The sequence below is a fragment of the Anser brachyrhynchus genome, assembly GCF_964034855.1.
Source record: "Anser brachyrhynchus genome assembly, chromosome: 10".
NCBI lineage: Eukaryota > Metazoa > Chordata > Aves > Anseriformes > Anatidae > Anser > Anser brachyrhynchus.
In genome coordinates, this window is record NC_137705.1 from 23,569,731 (window position 1) to 23,591,085 (window position 21,355).

Sequence of the window (21,355 nt, forward strand, 5' to 3'; positions counted from 1 at the left end):
ACGCAACATGTTGTTGTGAGTCTCAAGCTGTGTCATCAGCATATTAAGAAAAAAAGTTCATGAATGTAAAATACAACTAAAAGTTCTGTAATATGTTTAAAAAAAATCTTCACTAGTATATTCAAAATAAGTTTTTTCTTTCATTTATATCTCACTGAGACTAATTGTATGCCATTGGAATTGAAATACATTCAAATATTAGCAACCCTGTAGACTCCAACAGTCTTCTAAGAAGTATGGATTTATTAAAATGATTTAAAGGTCTCTTACAAGTCTTGAAGTATATTTGGACTTGATGTATTTCAGGGACAAGACTAAATATTCTATATTTTACTATGGATTTCAATTCAATTTTTATTATTGCTCTCATTATTTTCAAAATTTGATGGTTTTCCATGTGGAGAACCCATATTTAGCCTTCTTCCATGACTTACTATATTTATTTTATATAATATATATATATATATTATATATATATGTATAATATACTTATTTATATAATGTAATATTTTTTCCCCACAAGCTTATACTCTTCAGGAGAAATACACTTTATCTTCATTTCTGAGCTTTGCATATGACACAATTATTTGTAATACATCTGTACTGCCTTTTGTGCCTTTGTCTCTCTTGTCCATTATCGTTTGCTGGCTGTTCAAAGTATAGATTGTATTACGTGACTTAAATCTTTATTTAAAAGCTTTGTATTTGATGATGATTATTATGGAAAGAAATTATTTGCACCAGTTATTTGCATGCTTTCATATTGTTTTCTGGGTTGTAGATGTTTTGTTTCTTGTTTCTTGCATTTCTTTCCTTAATTTCTACCTTCCTATCTTCATAATTAATTGCCTCACAAATACTTAAATAATTTACAAACAGTATGAATGCAATGCAGCTTTGAATAATTCTGGACTCAGCATCTTTACAAACAAAAACATGAAGTCAGTTCTGTGCTTCTCTGCTTTCCATATTTACTCCTTGAATAGTAGAAATATTGCAAAAGTAGATTTCAGATTCAGACTTTACAAATTATCTTCAAGTTTTACTTAATCACTTTATATACTGGTAAAGAATATAACTTGTGTCAAATGGCATTTCCATTGCATGATTTTCATTGCATGGTAAAAGATGAGTTTATGCACTACGAGTCAATAAATGCAGACTGTAACCAAAAGTTTTGATTGCATAGGAAAAAAGCTGCGAATTGTAATAGAGCCTTCTCTAAAAGATATTGAAACATGATGAACCACAACCATTTTTTGATTGAGTTTTTTCAATTTGCGACTTAAAAAGAGCTATGAATATTGTTCAGTCATACTTTCCTATCAACTCCTTCCAAGAGCCTGTCAAAATTGAGATTACCTATTATCTAGAATTTTAGAACCAAAAAAATTAATTTCTTAAGTGATGCAGAAAGATTATAATCTGCAACTAGCAGATACGTAAAACCACTTTCCTGCAAGGTGTGAAATTAAGAAATAAAATCTTGTCCATCACTGTCGTATATGATTTTATGGACTGTGCTTCTGAAAATTCAACATCCTGGACTTGTTATTTAAATAGTCATGGACACATACTGTCCTGGACCACTATATTTATATTTTGAAATCCGTTGCCTGAATTCTTTGTCTTCACATTTTAAGTTCTTTGGGACAGTGTTTGCACTGTCTTCCTAACTTTGGTCAGTGTTTAATTTAAAAGGAACTTTCTTAGTCTGATATAGTCAAGGTTGCAGAGAATTTCCTATCTTCCCATATTTCTTTGTTTTAACTCTTACTGACTATTGGACAAAGATGCACAGACTTCTCTTCTTGTTCCATCTGTTTTTGCTCAAATTCTGCCTCGGATCTGATTTCCAGTCTCCTCAGGCTGCTGCTTTGTTCTTGCAAAGGGCTTTTGCTTCACAGATACATTTGTTTAATTCTCCCTCTTTTTTTTTTTTTTTTTTTTAACAAGCCTTTTGGAGATGTTGGAATCACTAGGCAAGATGTGTACTATGCTCTGTCTATCTTGTGTCCTAGTCTCTTGTCTCTCTGGCTGTGGATCTAATCTATATTTCTAATACAGCTACATCGCCATGGCAACTAGATGTCAGATACAAGCTACACAGTAACGTTAAGTTTTTACAGAAAAAGCCCTATTCTCTGCTACTCCTTATTCAGCAGCTGTTGCTTAGTTACTTGGGGCTGGGCTTTACCTGTCGACAAATGGGAGCCAGGGAAGGTTTGTTCGTTTTTGTACTACCTCAGGTATAGTATGAAGAGGCCTTTTGACCTGAGACACCTCTGTTAATCATGGTGTCTCCTGTACTTGCTTGTTGCTTCCTGGGGCGAGACAGTGGTAACAATTTACCATTGGCCTATAATGGTAGAAAATTACTTAATCGTCTCTTTCATCTTTCCATTTTCTGTATTGTTGTCTCTGATGTGTATTAACTTCTCTGATGATGGGTTAGGAGCTATGGAGCCTGCATTTCTGCTCCTGTTTTGAAGCAGTGAAGGCAGCAGCTACTTAATGCTGCTGCTCCTGCCCACTTGGGCCAGGGTACTAGGTAACGCATCTAGGTATGTATATAATGGCATATTCAGAGCACACATTGGAGCTCAACTGAGAGCATTAGGCTCTTGCAGGATGCAGAGTTGTAGGTAACAAATCCTGTTATAAGGCTTCTCATTAGCTCATGCTCTGCCATGCTGAATGGCTTCCAGCACTGGAATTGGTGCCTCAGTATGGTCCTGCCCTGCACCACACCTACCCTGGGCATATGTATAAATGGGCTCAATGTGAGTGCAGGGATCTCTTGCTGTAGCTTCCATGAGCATGAATTCACATCGGATCCCGCTGACTGCCTCAGTCAGTGGACTGAGCGTGGACTACAAAGACAAATTTTTCAAGAATGAAGTAAATGAAATAAAATGAATAAAAATGAAATAAAGTAAATGAATCTCAAAAGCAAAAGTACTGCTAGACTGAGAACACTAATAAGCACGGCAACCACAGTCTCTCTGAATCAGAGTGAACTGAGTGATGTTGCAGAACTGACTGAAGTAGATTTTAAGCTACAGTAAATTGAGACTTTTTAAGCAGTTTTTAACCCAAGCAGCATTACTTTCCATAGTCTCAACATCTCTGACTTGGAGGTACGCTGTGTTTGGGGTGCTTGTTTGGGGTGCTTACTTTCAGAGAGTCTGATAAGTTATTTCAACTTCACTGTTGATTATCTTGGGAATTACCCACTCAACCCTAGCATCCCTCAAGTGAAACAGGTTCTCTTCTGGCCTGGTTACATTTGGCATCACTAAACAAAAAGAAACCTTAAGTGTGTTAGGACTGAAATAATTGGATTTTTCCCCAGACAGTCAGAGCAGCAGTAAGGAAGCAGCTACATGTGTTGGACTAACATAAATGGTGTAACCTCATCCAGCTGTATGCACTTTTAAAGATGCATCTAGAACATGTTGCTTGCTTGAAAGGTCAGTCTGGAATGCAGTGGTGAAAAGTTCTTACATGAAATATACATTATATTGCAGGATCAAAGTAAATGTTTTTAATTATCATTTAGACCTATGTTTTTAAATTTAAGAAAAGCTTGAAAATTCACTTTTTCCAAAAAAAAAATGTAATTTCTCCTTTTTTGTGAGACAGAAGTGGGTATTTTGTTGCTCTGTAGATCAGTTCCCTACCTGGAGCCAGAAGTTAGTGCCAAAATCGGGCATTATTTTTTTAATGTGTCTGTTTGCAGAGAGATTCAGGATTCTTGTTCCATCAGAAACAATAGGAATAAATTCCACCCAAGCAGGTTTTAGGAAACTTCAGTGAGGGTACCATTGTCTTGTTGTTAAAGCAGTTGCTTTGTCTTCTGCAAAGAGCAAAAAAAAAAATCACTTCAAACACAGAAAGTATCTTTCTTCCTATCTTTATTCTCTGTATTTTGAGTCTGGAAGACTATTGTTTGGGGGATTTTCTTGTTGGTCACTTCCCTTTTAGTGTAACTGCTCTGTAAGCCAAAGAAAGGCTTGAGCATATAAAAAAAAAAATACATATACATACATCTAGGTCTATAGATATGTACAGAATATGTGTGTGTAAATATATTATACATTAAGCAAAGAGCCGTTATTTCTACTCTCTAACCATAGAGAATTTCTTTTAGGGTTTTGCTCATCAGTACCCTCTGGTGTGCAAGTTGTTTCACTCTTTTTGTAAGTAATGTATCTTTAAATACTGAAAATGAATTATAACTTGTTTGTTCTCCTTTAGAGTGCTAATATTCCTTACTTGTGTTCATTTTTTTATTTTAATGAGAAAAAGTGATCAGAATATATTCTGTTACTGACTTAAAATAACAGGGAAAATTACAGAAGCTAGCTTTCAGAGTGGAATATTAATGAAAAAAATCTCATGATTCAATAGAAGATTATTTTTAATGGATTGAGTTTACATGCTAGGAATGCATTGGGGAGTTTTGTTTGTTTTTCAGTTTGTTTTGCTTTACTTTAAGATTTTTCAAGACATTATTTCCCCTGTGAACTATGTTGTGAAAGCATTCTTCATCTGTACGCTTAGCAGTAATTGACGTAATAGTTCTGGTTTCCTGAAATCCTTTAGGACTGAATATAAAAAAAACCTTTTGATTAAATGGCTGTATGGCAAAGGTAGGAATTGTAGCTTTTGTTTAGTATGGAACAGAGAAGGTTGACATTTACTTAAAGAATCATAGAAGTTTATCCAAAGATGCGCTTTTATTTATTCATGCATTTTATTCATTCTTCTACTATTTTAGAATGGAGTAATTATTTGCCTCTCTATCCTGCTACATAACAAGGAGCCATACTGGATTTTTCTTGGATCCGTGTTGTGTGAAGAGAAAAGGCGGCATGCTCTTCTGGTCAAGTATTAGTATGCTTGGCTAGAATATAAACTGTTTCAAAATACCATTTGGCTAAAAACCTACAAAGACAATTTTATGCTGTACTTTGTTTATCTAGGTGTATTTCTTACAGCTTTTATTTGGCACATTCGTAAAGGAGCAAATAATGTTAAGAATCCCTAAGTGGTTTTGTAATGTATTTGTCCCTAGATGCGTTTGTGCATCTGCTCAGTGTTTTCAGTATGTTTTAATGCTGGTTTCAGAGGTTTTGAACCTGACAAATGGTTTAATATCAGTGGGGCTTTTTCCAACTATTTTGGTTTGAGTGGAGCTTCCCTTCTACTCAAATTGTGCAAATGGTCTTTTGTGCAAGGAGAATGTGTAACTCAAGGCTTATAAAGCAGTACAGCATTAAGAGATGATTGACTTGAGAGGGTGAGACACAGTTACTTGTTGTGCTGATAATAAGTGTGCTCTCATTGCTGATACTTAACACGTTTGTATTATGTTGATACTTCCAGGAATGTACTGATGTTTAAATGGCTTATTATCGTCCAGTATGATTGAATGCGTTTTGCAGACTAAAACATCTCTTTCTAGAGGTTCTCATGCCTCCATTTGTTGTATACAACAGACACAATGTGATGGGTAAAAGTAGAGTGTCTCCGATTATAAGTGTCATTATGGGACCTTCTTGCACTGTGTGGTGTAACTAAATTGGCTTGTTTCTATAATTCTGTGCATCTCTTTGATTATCAGAAGACTAGGAATTAGACATTTATAGTGAAATGTTAATTTACAGGTTTGCATGGTCCTTTTTTAGAACAGATTTTGTAAAGATTTGTGAACAGGTCTGTCCCTGAGCAATTTCTGAAAGGACGGCTTTTATTTCCAAGGCTGTACCTTGCCTTTGTCGTATATTACTTTGACAACAGCTCTGCTAAAATTGCTCCTTTTGGTATGTTGTGCATTAAATATTTTACAGCACAGTTGGCTTCATTTAGCAGCCGTCACGTTTGCTTTCTTTTCCTGTAGTTTGCAATACATTCCACTGGCTTTCTGTGTTGTATGTCATGATGCTTTTTCCTGCCCTGCCACTGGTACAGGTCTTGATTTCCTGGTTGCTGACAGTCTTTGTACCATCAGCCTGTGCAGAAATTTCTTCTTACCATGTGTCAGAACTAGCTCTGTTTTCAGTCTTTAATTTTCCTTCTATGATGAAGTTGATGCATATAGAGGATCTTCATTCATTTTGGTTAATTCTTATGTTTTGAGTATTTGCTTTCTCTTTGCTACCTGGAATTTCTTTTTTTTTCTTTCTTTTTTTTTTTTTCGACAGTATTTCTTTATGTATTCTAATCTGTTTCTCAGTCATATCCTGGCATCCTACAGCTCTACAGAGTGTTAATTCTTACCTATCAGCTTTCATAGTCTTGGGCTATGTTTTTTCTAAAAATACAGAATTATCCTGCTGTCTGTAGTCACATCAATTTATGGTGTGATCCTCTGTCTGCACTACTGGGTTTTGGCTTGTGTTCTCCTCTGCGAAGGCCTGTTACGAAATTGCCAGGTAGACAATCCTGTTTTCTTATACTGTATTAGTGATAGGTGTAACTGTTCCATGTGCTTGGCTCCTGTGACAGCTGCTCTATTACAGAAGAATCTTGGTAGCTCTTCCAGAGATGGACAGCATGTGAATCCTTTGACTTTTGCTCCAAGACCCTCCTTCAATTAAAAATAATAATATTCTTTGTTCAAACCTGCTCGTGTCCTGTATTGAGAGCTTTGGTCTAACCACTTCAGAGAGCTACCTTTCCATTGTTTGATTTTAGCTGTTATATCTGAGAAGTTAAGCAGAGTCAAACCAGGTCAGTTGCTGAATGGGTAACCTCAAAGGTAGCCTATTTGCTGCAGGAAGTTTTTTTATATTTCATTGGGTGGCAAGCTATTCTCAGAGTCAGGACTAAATCTCTATCCCCAAATTAGCTAGCATTAGGGAGGACTTTACCACTGTAATTCTGGCTTTCGAATGAACTAAAGTTGAATCTCAGGCCACCTTATTCACTACTAAATAAATAATAAAAAATCATGAAAGCCATTGTGAAAATAAATGCATCTGGCCATACTCCAATTCTTCTGCTGCCACTTCAAAGGAGAAGAGGCATGTCATTAGGGCAGCATTGGAAGCTGAAACAAGTACATATCCACCACTATGCCTCTACGCAATCATGCACTTGAAGTCTTTACCACTCCATATACATGTGAAGAGGGAATGTGGTTTCTGATATTGCTGAATGTTTCACAGCACATGAAGCAAAATGGACAAACACCTTCGTCTGTGCCTACAGTTGTCCAGATGCTTTGATCTGTGGGCTGATGCATCCACATTACCCAGTAGAGGGAGAGGGAGGTGAAGAAAGAGAAAAAAGCAAAAGGCAGTTGCCAAAATTGGCACCCAGCCCTAGCTCTTGAATATGTTGGACCACCCTGAAAAGCATTCGTATTAGTGTTGAGTAGTATAATTATTAGATTGTTGGTGTATGTCCCAGCAAAGTATGTGATTTTGTTATTCTTTAAAATATGACCAGACTAAATACGTTGTCAGTGTTGTCAAAACTAAGCTAATTTTGCTGCTATCTTTGAGCCAAAAGGATGCTGGATTTTGCATTCTTTCCCAGTGCTTGGTCCTGTAGGCTGTGCTCATACTGCTTTATTGTATGACAGTACAGCTCTGCAATGTTAGCGGCTGCCCTTGAGGCCAGATATTACATGAAGGAATACCATTTTGCATGCCAGTATCTTTGTCAGCTTTCCAAGAGAAATTAACGGTCATACTACAAAGGCAAAATAGCTGGGGAGTAAACTAAGCATTATCAGTAACAATTTTTCTTGGTAATAAAGCAGAGTATGGAAACAGCAGTATTCCACATTTTCTTCACAATAACTGAATTCCTTGGTAGGAATTTTCTTATTTTCCTATTATTTTGTAGTATTTTCTATAAAGCTTCCTAGAATAATTGGAAAGCAAAATGCACTATGTATGTATTAGTTTATTTCCGTAGATTTATCTTACTCTAGATATTATTATGGGTTTTGTGAATTAAAGTACCTTTCATTATAGTGCTAACCTCTGTCATTCTGATGTACATCTTTCATTCTGCACACTGTGGTTGCCTTTGTTGAGTGTTCAGCCCTACGTCTTAGTGTGAGCAGTATCTGTGACAGTAGCTTAACTGTTACATGCATTTTTACTGTTCTTTCACAATATATTTCAGATTCATGTCAATGTACCTATTTGTCTGGAGACTGGTTTTGTATTAAATATCAATAAAAAACTGATAGCATCTACACAAACAGCAGTGGAACAAAATCCCATATAATTGCAAGTAGTCCCATCTAAAAGGTCAGGGAAAAGGAATCCTTGAATTGTTTTTAGCTGTTACTGTCAGGAAGCACAAACAGAAATTATGTTTCAAGATGTGTGGCAGAAGATGTTTACACTTCTTGTCTTTGAATCAGCCCCATAACATCACATAAATTATTTTGCATTTATATTATGTTCTTATATTTTATTCTTTTCCTCCATTCTCAGATTCCTGAGTATTTACAAACACTTAGTTACCAATATTGAAAAGTAACTATTTGGGGGATGCAGATAACATTCACCAAAAATCTGAAAACTTAATATTGTTTCTAAATGAAGTAATGGGGGCAATTTAAGCAGAACATAATTACTAAAACTGAGAGTTGCTCAGAACTATAAGCTTAACATATCTATTATTGAAAGATAGTCCTCTAAATATTTGATGAGGATATATGGTCAGGAACTTCGTTGCATTTAGGATGGCATATGTGCTTGGAGATGTGTCCATGTAACAGTCATTATCAAATTTACAGCAAGGAGCTTGGTTTTGAGATCGGTCTGCCTGAGGGTGCAGTAACTAGTAGAGAGAGGTGATTTTCACTTATAGGCTATCTGCCTGCAGTTTGGTACTGTGGATAGATTTTTTTTTCCCACTTCAGTTTTCCTCCAGTATTATAAGGATTAAACTGTGTGACCTAATTTGCTTAAAAAAAAATGCATAAAATTTGACTTATAGATTGCTCTTGGCATATTGTAAAAAGAACAGCACGATAGATATGCAGGGTATAGGAAGGTAGTGAATTGCCACCAGGAATAATTTTGAAGGAATCCAGTCATCATAGACTGTATTTTAATTGTGCCCTCTTGTTTAATATGTTTGTTTAATGCTCCTTTTAGGAAAAATAAAAAAAAAGTTAAAAATTTCCCATTAGTTTCATAGTCACTAGATTAATGTTTTTCTTGATCAGGATTTGGATGATTAGGGGTTAGTGTTGTCAACATAATGCAAAATATAGACTCAAATATTCATGTTCAAGGAAAATTTTCTTGGTTGTATTTCCCTGGAGTTCTCTAATCCATAGTACAGCTATATAAACACAAAAAGTGGCTCATCGTAGATGGGCTAATAAAAATAATCCACTACAATAGTGACATGGGTATTTCAATATACTTTCATTAAAAATAGGATTTTATATACATTTTATATACGTATTATACATAAATATATATATTTTAAATGCCAATGGAAGGATTTTTCATTCAGCTGAAAGCTTAAAAGCCTTGACAATGAAAGTTGTCTCATGATCTGATGGAGCTGGGGTGTATATGGGATTTGAAGGAAATAAAGTGAGGGAGGCAAAGCGAAGGTTCTGCTTAGATGAGGGTGCTGTGGCACGGGTACCTTAGGAAAGGGCATTAACAAATTAGCCTCTGAGGAATCCAGAATAGAAGATATCTGATGAACTCATAATATTGTAAAATACTAAGGTAAAATATGCAGTCTTGGAATGAGATTTGAATATAAATTGCAAAGAAACAGTATATTTTATTTTAAATATATATTAAGATGGAACTATTCTTTTTATGACCAATAAGGCTTTTCACTAATACTCTTAACTGAAGGATATATGAAGAACTTACTGTTCTCCTGAGACGGAGGAGAGGTTCTTTGTTTTTCCTCTGAAGAGACTTTTATAGAAACACTTCAAACAAATGAAAAACAATTACCACTCTCTGTATTATGATGCTATTTTAAAATATGAATTAAGCTTACCGCCTTATCTTGGTATTGTAATGCTGACCAGTAATGCCACTGTACTTTTTAGTGATGCAGTTTCTCCATCAGAGCATGTGAATAGGAGCAGAACTGGGACATTCTAGTGGACTGAGAATGAGATTCTCATTTTAGTGCTTCAATTCTCATTAAATGTCCAAATGCTGAACAATGGATCCCACCCCAGTCAATATTTTGAGGCACTGAAATAAGAGCACATTTCTGCAAACTGATGGTAGATCACAGGGTAGGCAGTCTTGGCACTTAATTTGCAATGTCTCAAACATAACTTGCTATTGGAGTAATGTCAGACTTGGAAACACCCAGAAAATGGTTCTTGCCAGCTAGGCAAGACTGAAGTAGTACCATTCGACTAGTGGCATTGGTTTGTTTGATGTGTTTCTGATTGGACAGATTTTAAATGTATATTTCATCTTCTAGAGAAACAAGTAACTATACCAGACATGTTTTAAAAACAAAATCTGTTTTGTTGACCTTGCTGTTTCAGCAGTCCATTTATGTAAAGCTAAATATTTAGATGAAACAAAACTTTAAGATGTGTAGCTGAGACGTTTCCCTTTTTCTGTTTTTTTTTTTTCTTTTTAACTTGATGAATGTAAGGAAAGATAACAATTCACCTTTTTTGCACTCCATTAGAATCACGTTCCATTAGAATCAGTAAAGTGTCGTTATTTTACAAGTTAATGGAAGCATTATTTCAAATGCTTGAACAAATCTTTGTGTGTATGCACAGTTTTACAATGAAATAATCCATCTGTGATTTTAGTTCTGTTCTTTCTGTACTGATTAAATTGGGTATACAACATATCCTAATTGTTTCTCATCTGTCAACTACGTTTGACATCAAAATCTGAAACTGAGTAACTTTTTAAGATGTGTTCATTTATTTCCTATTTAACACCATTGAACCAACTTGGCAGCTTAAAACATACTCAGGCAATCTCGGGCTTTAGGAATTGCTGGGTCAAGAAGGTACTAAGATGTAGTAAACAGAAATAGTTTATTTTCAACATCAAGGATTAGTTTTGTACTTTTCTCCCTCAATGGGGGTCAAAAATAATATGATGTTATAGTGAAATTTGGTTCCAGAGTTTTTCAAATAATAATTAGTGTTATGTACTATAAGATTTTGTGTTTGGATATATACCATAATTCATCTAAGTATGGGGAAAAAAAAAAGTATAGCAATAATGGCCTTATCAAATTGAAGATTAAAATAAATGTCTAAAGTGTTGCCATGAGATATTCCAAGGGTTTAAAGAAAGAAAATTGAATAATCTACTGTTATGTTGACTCACTTATGTTCTCCAGAACAAGTGCTCAACAGGGTCACCCAGAACATGTTGCACAGGGTCATACCCAGACAGGTTGTATAGAATTCATTTTGACACTCTTAACTAACACAGGAAACTGCAATAGTTTGCAGTCACTAGATTTTGGGGTACTGAATAAGCTGAAGATGATAACAGAGTTGAAAAGATTCCATTTCAGAAAAATCTTTTTCCTTTTCTTTCCTTTTTTTTTTTTTTTTTAAATTTGTTTCCCTAGATCCAGCCATTGTAAATGGAGTTTACTGGTCAGAATCCTTAAATAAGGTGTTTGTTGATAACTTTGATCGTGACCCTTCTCTCATCTGGCAGTACTTTGGAAGTGCAAAAGGATTTTTCAGACAATATCCAGGTAAGAAGAATACAGGTTGAAAAAAAATAAAAAAGAAAAGCTATGGTTGCAAATTTCCATTGAGTATTGTCACAAATACCTTCACAGATACTTGCAAGTTCAATTTTAATTTATCTACTTTTCAGAAAGATTTCTATTGAATGTTTTCAATGTTCTGATTTTTTTTCTGCTAGTTTCCATTTGGAAGTGATAGCTCCAAAGATAGCTCACGCATATTCTTTATTTGTATATACATAGATATGAAAAATAACTTCTGAAGTGACTGTGGAGAAAAACTAAAGACCCTTCATACATCACTGAACTTAGATAATGTGTTCTATTAATACATACAAGAAGACTTAATTGTAATTTATCTGGTTCTTAGATTTCCCCATAACTTATTATCTTGCATTTAAAGATTTCAAAAATTTGTTTTAAAGGTACTTTCATACAATTTGTAATAAAATTCAAGTAAATCACTTTTCTTATTTCTATTTATCAAATAAATATTAAATATGTTACATGTTAAGGTTTATATTTAATTGCATATCAAATATGCTACATACTAAATACACTAAAAAGCTAAATAAACTTATCCCCAGCTTCTGCAATTTTGGATCAGGCTCAGAGTGGGAACTTTTCCTTTAGCTGACAGTTTAGTGACCCATGTTGTGTTTTCATTTTTGTTTGTTTTGGTTGTTTGTTTTTATGTATGAAGTCTTGAGTTTAATGCGAGCCAGTTTACTGTAAGCCTGTAGGTCTGAAAGTGGCTGAAAGTAATATATACATCTGTATTAATTTTAGATTATGGTTGAATTCTCAAGCCCCATAGCATTTTAAGGATAGAAAATGTTAATCTTTATTTTAAAGGCTGTTTTTTGTTTTGTGCTAGAAGACTGAGTGCAAAAGCTGAAAGGATTGCCTGTCAATCTTTTTTTTTTTTTTTTTTAAATGGTCAAAGCACAAAACGTATGACTTGTGAGTGAACCTCTTAATATAGCAGTACCTGTTGAGATAAGCAATGAAATGTAAGCACTCACACTTTGAAAGGGACTTGGCCAGCACGTCATGAAACTGGTCAGCACAGAAGACCAAGTATGACAATACTTCAGTGACAATAGTATGATGAGCACAGTAGGTCTGAAGAAGTTTTCACTTTAGAGTAGGTTAAAAAGGAGTGAGAAAATCATCTTGTTTCTGTCAGTGCTATTTTATCCTTTTTTTTTTTCCTCAGCGTTAGCTACCTTATAATAGCAAATGTAAAATTCAAGTATGAAACTGCTAAACATTACTTTGTCACAACATCACAGATGCATTTTGAGAAGTTACTGTGTAAAACGTAATCTTTTTTTAATCATTTAATCTTTTTTTTTCTTTTTTTTTTTTCCTGAACAGGTATTAAATGGGAACCTGATGAGAATGGAGTCATCGCATTTGACTGCAGAAATAGAAAATGGTAGGCAATAGATGACCAGTGTTTAAGAAATGTAGAAGAAAGAAAAGTTCAGTATTTTAAAGAACAAGATGTTTTGTCTTTCATCTTAGGTACATCCAAGCAGCTACTTCTCCAAAAGATGTGGTAATTTTAGTAGATGTCAGTGGCAGTATGAAAGGGCTTCGATTGACTATTGCTAAACAGACAGTTTCATCTATTTTGGATACCCTTGGTGATGATGACTTCTTCAATATAATTGCTGTGAGTGTCTCAGGATTTTTTTTCCATCTTTTTCTTCCATCTTTTCACAGAGAATCATACAATGACATATAATATTTTATTGCTATCCGTCATGTTTTTATCACAAAATACAATTGAAAAAATGTTGTGGGCAGGTGATGGATATAGGATGGCATTTGTACCAACTGAAAAGACTGATTTTCCAGTGCAAGCTGGTGACAGTGTTTCAAACCGTTTTTCTAGGAGTCACAATCTGAAGCCCCTTAAGCTGTCATACTCATGGGGGGGGGGGTTAATTAATAGAAAATCAGATCAGGGAAAATTAATAGAATAAGATGTTAGATCTTGCTGAAGCTTGCATGGCAAGATGAAATACCAACGTAGCTCCTCATTTTTACTGTACTCCTCAATGTGAATCTGAAGGGTGCTGTTTGTGTACCTAGCTAATTGAGTTTCAGAAGTGAGATGCTCACAAAACAACTCTAAAGCAAGCTAATGAATATAAGAATCTACTGCATGCTATCATTTTACTGACCCATCATAAATCTTTTAAAAATTATTTTTAAGTCACATTTTTCGTGTACTTATAATGCAACATTGAATATTATGAACACATAATGAACACAATTTCAGATGCTACTCTCCAAAAGTAAGATTTATTGATCTGTAAAATTATGTGAAAAGCAGTGCCTGATGTTTAGCATTGAAGACATATTAAGTTCTAGGACATTTTTTCCATGTTGATCCTATGATATGACATTATTTTGCAAATAACAACATGGGTATTGTAAAGTTTTGTGGAGAGGTTTTACTGGTGCTTACTAACAGTGATAACTTAGAATCATCAGTAGTTCTGTTACTTGTGTGTGGCAGTTGGTTCACATACAAGCTTTAAACATATGACGAGGATAGTTCTACAGTTATTTAGGTGTAATAGGATTGATCATGACTATGTTTTGGCTGAGGAGGGGAGATATTGATGGTTTTATAAATTTCTCTTTAATATTGTTTTGAGAATAAGTAAATAAAACCACTGTATAAGTAAGTGCTTTTATCATTCCTGTAAATCCCAAGAATGTCTTTAAACTTCTGGATATAAGGAGGATTTGGGCCTTCCCATGGTATGGTACAGCAGAAGTGCCATTTTTGTATTAAAATAAATGATCCCAGTAACACTAGTGTAAATCATTGAGATTGTCTGGAGAATGAAATAACTATGCCTGAAATATATGTGCATGTACTGTATTTTTAATAAATTAGTTCAGAATATCTTTTGTATTAATCTTCCTGAATAATAATTACATAATTAGCTCATGTAGAAGGAGGGCATAATTGATTGGTCGTAGGAGGATGGTTGGACCAGATGATCTTGGGGGGTCTTTTCCAACATTAATGATTTTATTATTCTATTAGTTTTTTATTATCCCTTTACACTGTACAAAATGTTTTCTGAAGGCATTTCAGTTTGCTTTTTGGGTTGTTATACGTTTCAGTATCCTGTACACAAAAAAGTTGAGAATTTTCATTAATAGTAATAGGAGCTATGGTCAGTACACACTAATGTCATTAAAAATTCAATTAACACTTAAAAATATCTAGTAGGATAGAAAACAAACAACAACAACAACAACAAAACAAAACAAAGCAGCCAACAACAAGCCCTCAAAGCTGTTAGCAGTACATTAGTTGGATTGTTTCATATCCACTAGGTCCATTTGCTTTTTCACTATATATATTTCTAACTTTATATGTAGCAGAAAGCAGAATTCAGTGCGAGTCTTTCCAGAGAATAAACATAAAAACATAATGTTAGAAATCGTTTTAGCTTTCATGGTTAGGTTGTTGCAAAATCTATCTGGAATTGATGGACTAGATGATTGAATTGCAAGAAATTGTTGAAATACAAGAGCGATTTTGTGCTGCCTATATTAAAACGTAAGGTCAGTGTACTGGTGCATGAAAGAGATGCCTACAACAAGAGAAAAGGCATATTTTTCCAGTTTGCTTTGAAGTGTAACTCCAGCTCATGCATTAAATTAACAATATTATCATAAAAGGAGTACTAATTTTGCCCAATGCTTAAATTTTTTAAATGCTTTTACAAAAATGTAAACTCTACATTAATATTAACTGAGCTGAGAATTTTAATCAATTTTAATGCTTTAGTCACACTATTTTATCAAAATATATTAGAAGAGTATTATTTGTTAATTCAAAGCACAGTAGCCCTGGTTTTAATTTGCAAAATTTTCCGTTATAAACAGTTTTCGTGCAGTCTCTATCTTCTAAGTCCTAGTATTCATACAGAAGGGATAAACCTTATTTTTGAGCCGGCCTGGCTAATTCTATTCTGTGTGGGCAAAATGAGAGCAGGCTGGGCAAGGGGAAGGCAGCCACTTGTGTCCCTCTGTATGAGTGCTACAAGCTCTGAGCTGTACTTGTATCCCACTTGTTGTTGTGGTGTGGTAATGCTAGGGGAACTTCGGAAATACCAAAAGAGGAATCAAAGGAATTGGTTTGGCTTTGTTGTTGGGTGTTAGGTTGGGCTGAAAAGTAGTTGTGCCTGAAGTAGTGTGAAATCTTTATATCTGTGCGTTGTTGCACAACACAATATGAATTTGTTTCTATGCACCTTGCTCCAGACAGTTGGCAAAGGATAAATATGAGAAACGCTAAGGTAAATGTAAACTACTTGCGTGGGTTTGGAAAATACCTCATTTTTAGAATATCAATAGTGTCTGATTATAAAATATAAGTCAGCAGCTGTCTTACTAATCATACGGTTCCTTACTTCAGATTTTGGCCCACTCACTTTATTGTATGCCTGCTGTACAAAGAAATAGCTAGAGTGGCAAAATAATGTAAATAAAACAGATAAATGTAAATAAGTAAATTATTATAATCAGTGACCTTAAGTGCTTAAAATATAAGAAAGCTTAAAGTAGGCTGAGGTTTTAAGAAAAGCTTGTAAAACATGGTAATTGTTCTTCTCTCCCTCCGTCAATGAAGCGGAAGCTGTTGATAGCTGCTGCACAGTAATTAGTTCTCTATGCTATTGCATCACAGCTATCACAAATGTAATGTGCAAAGATGTCATATACACGAGTATAGGGGTATGATATGTAACACTAGGAAATAAAAGAAAACAGTGTAATGCAAAGTTCTTGAAGGGCAGAATGCAGTCTTTTACTCAGGTGAATTAATTTTGTAGTAGGAAATAAGAAAGCTGAGTACTGACAGCTTTGAACTAAAGAAGAAAAATCTGTTTTAAAAATCTCCTTTCCCTGGGAAAAAGGGAGATCTATATCAGGTATTGCTGGCAAAGTCAGCAGTTACTAACAGGCCTTTTGAGTCAAGATCAGGAAGCTATTTTACTTAAATACAAAATTTTAAATGTCATAGAATAGCCGCAGTACTGAGTTCAAATTGCTGGGTGAGATTGTGAAATATGTGTGGGATTTCTGTAGATCGAGAAAATTCTGGAATGTCTTTTCTCTTTTCCATTCTAAAAAAAAAAAAAAAGTTTGGCATAGTTAAAAGAGTTATTAGTGATAACACTGTAAAATGCCCTATGACAATGACAAAGCCATCTGATACATGCTATGAAGCACAAGCAGTGTATTTTACTGACGGGGGAAGCTGTACTAAAGCTCTTATCAAGTAGATATGCCAGTTTGAGACGGAGATGCTGCTTGAAAGCCTCCATGTGTTGCATCAACATTCTTCAGTTTTCATGGGCTTTGGGAGATTTTTGCTGTTTTGGGCATTGTTTTTGGAAGTGAAATAATTTTGTCTAGTAAATTTTTCCATCTCATAATATTTTTAATGGAATTTGAAGTCTATATAAGCAGCAAATTGTATAAAAATTAAAATGTAATCATAACAATGCATCTTTGCAACAAATTGAACCATCAGAAGCTGATATATATTTTTATATACAGATTTTTCTTACTATGCTTTTGTTTGTATCTGAATGGTAGAGCAAGAAACTCTGAGAAACAGAGCACATCAGGTTGTGCTTGTAATTCACAGAACACTGCTACATAAAATACTCATTGACACGCCTTGCCATAATCCAGCTTCTTCTTCCATATGTAGCAGATTACTTTAAATATTTTATAATAATATTCCCAAGGTGAATTAGGTACCGCAGATGCAAATAGTGTCACAACTTGGCAGGGTTTCAGAAGGTTAAAAATCTACATTTTCTTGTGTTCGTAATAACAGTGAAGGTGCTTTGTCCACATGCTATCTGTGTAATTGTGCTGCTTATGTGTCAATGAACATTTTTCATTCATCCTTTTTTGAAGGAGGTTGGTTCTGTAGAATGGGACTGCTAAGGGACTTGAAACATCCATTTGTGACAGTGTGGGCATCCTTTATACTATGCAAATGAACAACAGTAAAGACATTGCGGGAAGCTACCGGGAGTCTGTCTGGGTTGTGATACAGCTGGCAGACGTGCAAGCTGCAGGTCTGCAGGGATAGCCTGATGATGTGGGTTACTTAAAATGCTGCTGAATAGAAGTCATACAGAAACTGGACAGACTGAATTTATGCTACTTAAATGATAGTACTCTGACAGAGTAGGAAGTTATGATTCATCTGTTTGCTGGTGGTGATAAGTCTGGGGAAAAAAAAGTGGTACTAATACAGCTTTTAAAAATTCTGATTTTGCTTGCATACATGAGGTATTTGAAATGGTTATCATGACTGAGAGACAGGCAGACTAATATTTTACTCCATGTTGGCTGATTAAAGACTGTGCTTGGTATCATATAAAGAAAAGTACATCTGGTAGTCTAGTCTCTAATGACAGCTACCAAAATCAAGCTAAAAATCCAGGCTTAATTAGAAAGTACATTGATTAAAGAACATGCTTAAAAAAAAAAACACAGCACAAAAACAAAAAACCTGTGAAGGCAGGAGAGAGCTTGGAAATAGGCAGTGGTGTGCCAGTGTCTGTTACAGGTTTTCAGGATATGGTGTTTTGTTGTTGTTGTTTTTGTTTTGTTTTACAACAGAATGGAAGGCGGTTTTCACTTTGTCATGTAATAATAGTGTGTGGATTTGGCATTATTATTTTGCAACAACTTTCAGAAGAAAGACTGAAGAACAGTCTGAAGAGAAACTATATGGGAGAGTACATCATTTGTCAGACCAATAACGTGCTGTGACTCTGAAAAGCACACAGGACATTGCCAGTGACTCTCTAGAGTTTCAGATGTCATTGCCTTGTTTTTTCACATTACCTTTGGAGCAATAGACATGGTCTGCAGGATCTCATAAATTAGAATAATGTTGATGGGAATAAAATAATTAGGAAAGCATGAACATTTTCTGCAGAAAGTTTGGATAAATAACCTAGCATCTTGTTTTGCTTGGATTGCTAACCAATTGCTACGTAGATGCTGATGTAAATATCCTATATCTCTAGCAATAGGAAGTGAAGTTACTCTGGGTTAATATATATATATATATATATATTTAGAGTGGAGGACTAATTCTGGCACAATGCCTCAAGAATAATTTGATGAAGTTCTAATTAAAAACTCTTTGCAGCAGTAGTTATGAAATTAATGAATGTGACAAATAGTACACTGTTCATGTGAATGATGATAACAGGTGTCCTGTGTGGAACAGGTTGCAGGGGTCTATGGTTAGGCATATGTGCAGACAAAGGATCGGTGTTAAATTGAAGAGAGAGCAGAACAAATTCAGAGGTACAGGCAGAGATGATGAGATCTTGCAGTGACAGAGAACCTTGTGTAAAGTTTTTTTTTTTTTTAATTATTAATTATTCCTCATGAGATGGAGGAATAATTGAATACATGCATATGTTAATCATCTGAAATGCTTTCCATCATTATTTTTGGCTTAATGTGTTGTCTTTTCTTGTCTGGTATGGATCTTCTGATTCACTTAATGTCTGTGAAAGTGTGAAACGAAGTAGAACCAAAATGCAAAGACCTCATACTTTGATCTGTGATAACTTCTAGATTAGATCAAATGAGTAAGAAGAGGAACTAAGTGAAGACTATATCTCTACATCTAATGTAGAATTTTTGAAGGCATCTATATTAATCCGACATTTACTGAAAGGTTTAAAAGATTTAAACGATCAAGTCAATTTTCAGTCAAGTGACAAGCATCCATGGTTCTGTTAGATCTGATGTTTGTTAGATCTGTCATGCTGATGACACTTTGTTTAAATTCTTAAGATGCTTCTGAAAGTGGGACTGGAGTATCTAATGTACTTGGACCTTGCAAGATAAGCAGAGATTTCTTTCAAGATCTGTCACAGCTTCAGGTCTTAGTTGCTTGACTGAAGTTCTGACTTGATAGACATATTCCAGATTGATTCAAGCTCACAGAGTTTTTGGCATGGTTGTTCCACTATCAACCTTCCAAAACATGTTAGCCAACGCCTCAATTATTTGTGAGGTTTTTCTGTATATCTAACAAAGAATTGGGAGTCGTGACAGTGATGCATCAAATCTGAACTCTTAATACTATTCAGATTTCAGCATGAAGGATATTTATACCATCTAGTGTATACATTACCCATTAATTCCACCTGAGTGTTGGCATCCATTCAACTGAATGTTCCTTTTTAAAAGTCTAAACCTCTGAAACAATAGGAAGCATGTAAAAGAAAAAAAAATACCATGGCCAGCTTTCAAAAATGAACTAAATCGTAGTGTTCTTGCTTTATATGCATATTTCACTGTAGTTCTAAATCATTAAATTAAAATGTATCTTTCAAAGATTTTAATTAAATTTTTCATCCTACTTTTTATTTCTCTCTATAGTATAATGAAGAACTTCACTATGTTGAACCGTGTCTGAATGGAACATTAGTTCAAGCAGACAGAGCAAACAAGGAGGTAAGCAATGAAAGTAACAAAACAACAGAGTTAGGATGCAGAGCATAACAAGGTACTATGATGATGTTTTTCTAGAATAATGCATTCCATTATTAGAATTTATTAATTGTTCTCCTTGTGCCATTTCAAATGAGTGTGATGTCACTCAGTAGGAAGAAAAAGAAATATTTTCCTAGTTAATTTGATTGAATAAAGTTATTTGAAAAATGCAAAAATCATTGAAAATATACTGTTAATGTTTAGTAATTATTTGTTTTTAAACTAAAATACTTTGGTTGCTTTAAATTAAACTATTATTCTGTTACCAAAAATGACTGAGGAAGAGATTGCAGTCTTAAGTCTTGTTAACACCGAAGCTGAAACAAATCTCAAAACAAATGAAAACAAATATTATACTATGTGAATGAAATATGTGGCCATTCCAAGCTTGTGTGTCAAAATAATAATGCATTCTTTCAAGAAAGTTCTCTGTGTGTGAGCACAAATGAATTACACACTGCTGGCATTTTTTCAGGAAAAAAAAAAACACTGATTATTTTATTTGAAGGGATACTACAGTATAAATCTGCAGTTGAGTTTGGTTTATTGCCTGCCACCCAAATGATGTTGCTCTGTATAAGCAATACTGCACTGTGCTTCTTTTTGAAATTATGAAAGTCATGGTATAAAAATAGTTGAAAAGTTCTGTTTCTTATAGATTGAAAGACTGTTAAAATAGCCACGTGTTATTATAGAATTTCTCTTGTAAAGCTTTCTCTCCCAAATTGACTTGTTCACCTATGATGGGTCTTGCTTATGGTCAGCAGACTTGTCTTCTTCAAAATACTTTTTTTTTTTTTTTTTAAACTAAAAGCAAACCAGAAGATTCTTAGCTCAGCAATGAATTGCATGTAAGGTTCAACATAGCAGTTCAATTCTGCTTATAGAAGTCAATGAGACATTGTGGGAATTAGCAAGTATAGCTCTGAAAACATACTTCTAAGTGTCTAAACTACATCTTTTTATGTATGACAAGACAAAATTCACTTGATCTGGTTATGCTAAACTTTATTGTATTATTCACATGAGTTCTTCATGTTTCACCTAAATATACACCAACATTCTG

At 34.5% G+C, this 21,355-nt stretch overlaps 1 protein-coding gene across 31 annotated transcripts in view; it reads left to right on the plus strand.

Annotated features, from left to right (window-relative positions):
- Positions 1–21,355, plus strand: part of CACNA2D3 (calcium voltage-gated channel auxiliary subunit alpha2delta 3) — a 530,340-nt gene that overhangs the window by 254,098 nt on the left and 254,887 nt on the right. For all 31 annotated transcript variants that reach the window (XR_013955470.1, XM_080605848.1, XM_080605850.1 and 28 more), the window contains 4 exons: positions 11,578–11,709; positions 13,084–13,144; positions 13,234–13,384; positions 20,176–20,250. Coding sequence is in view for 30 of the 31 variants with exons in the window: in XM_080605848.1 (XP_080461974.1) it covers positions 11,578–11,709; positions 13,084–13,144; positions 13,234–13,384; positions 20,176–20,250 (419 nt within the window). In the remaining variant the exon portion in view is untranslated. The remainder of the gene's footprint in view (positions 1–11,577; positions 11,710–13,083; positions 13,145–13,233; positions 13,385–20,175; positions 20,251–21,355) is intronic.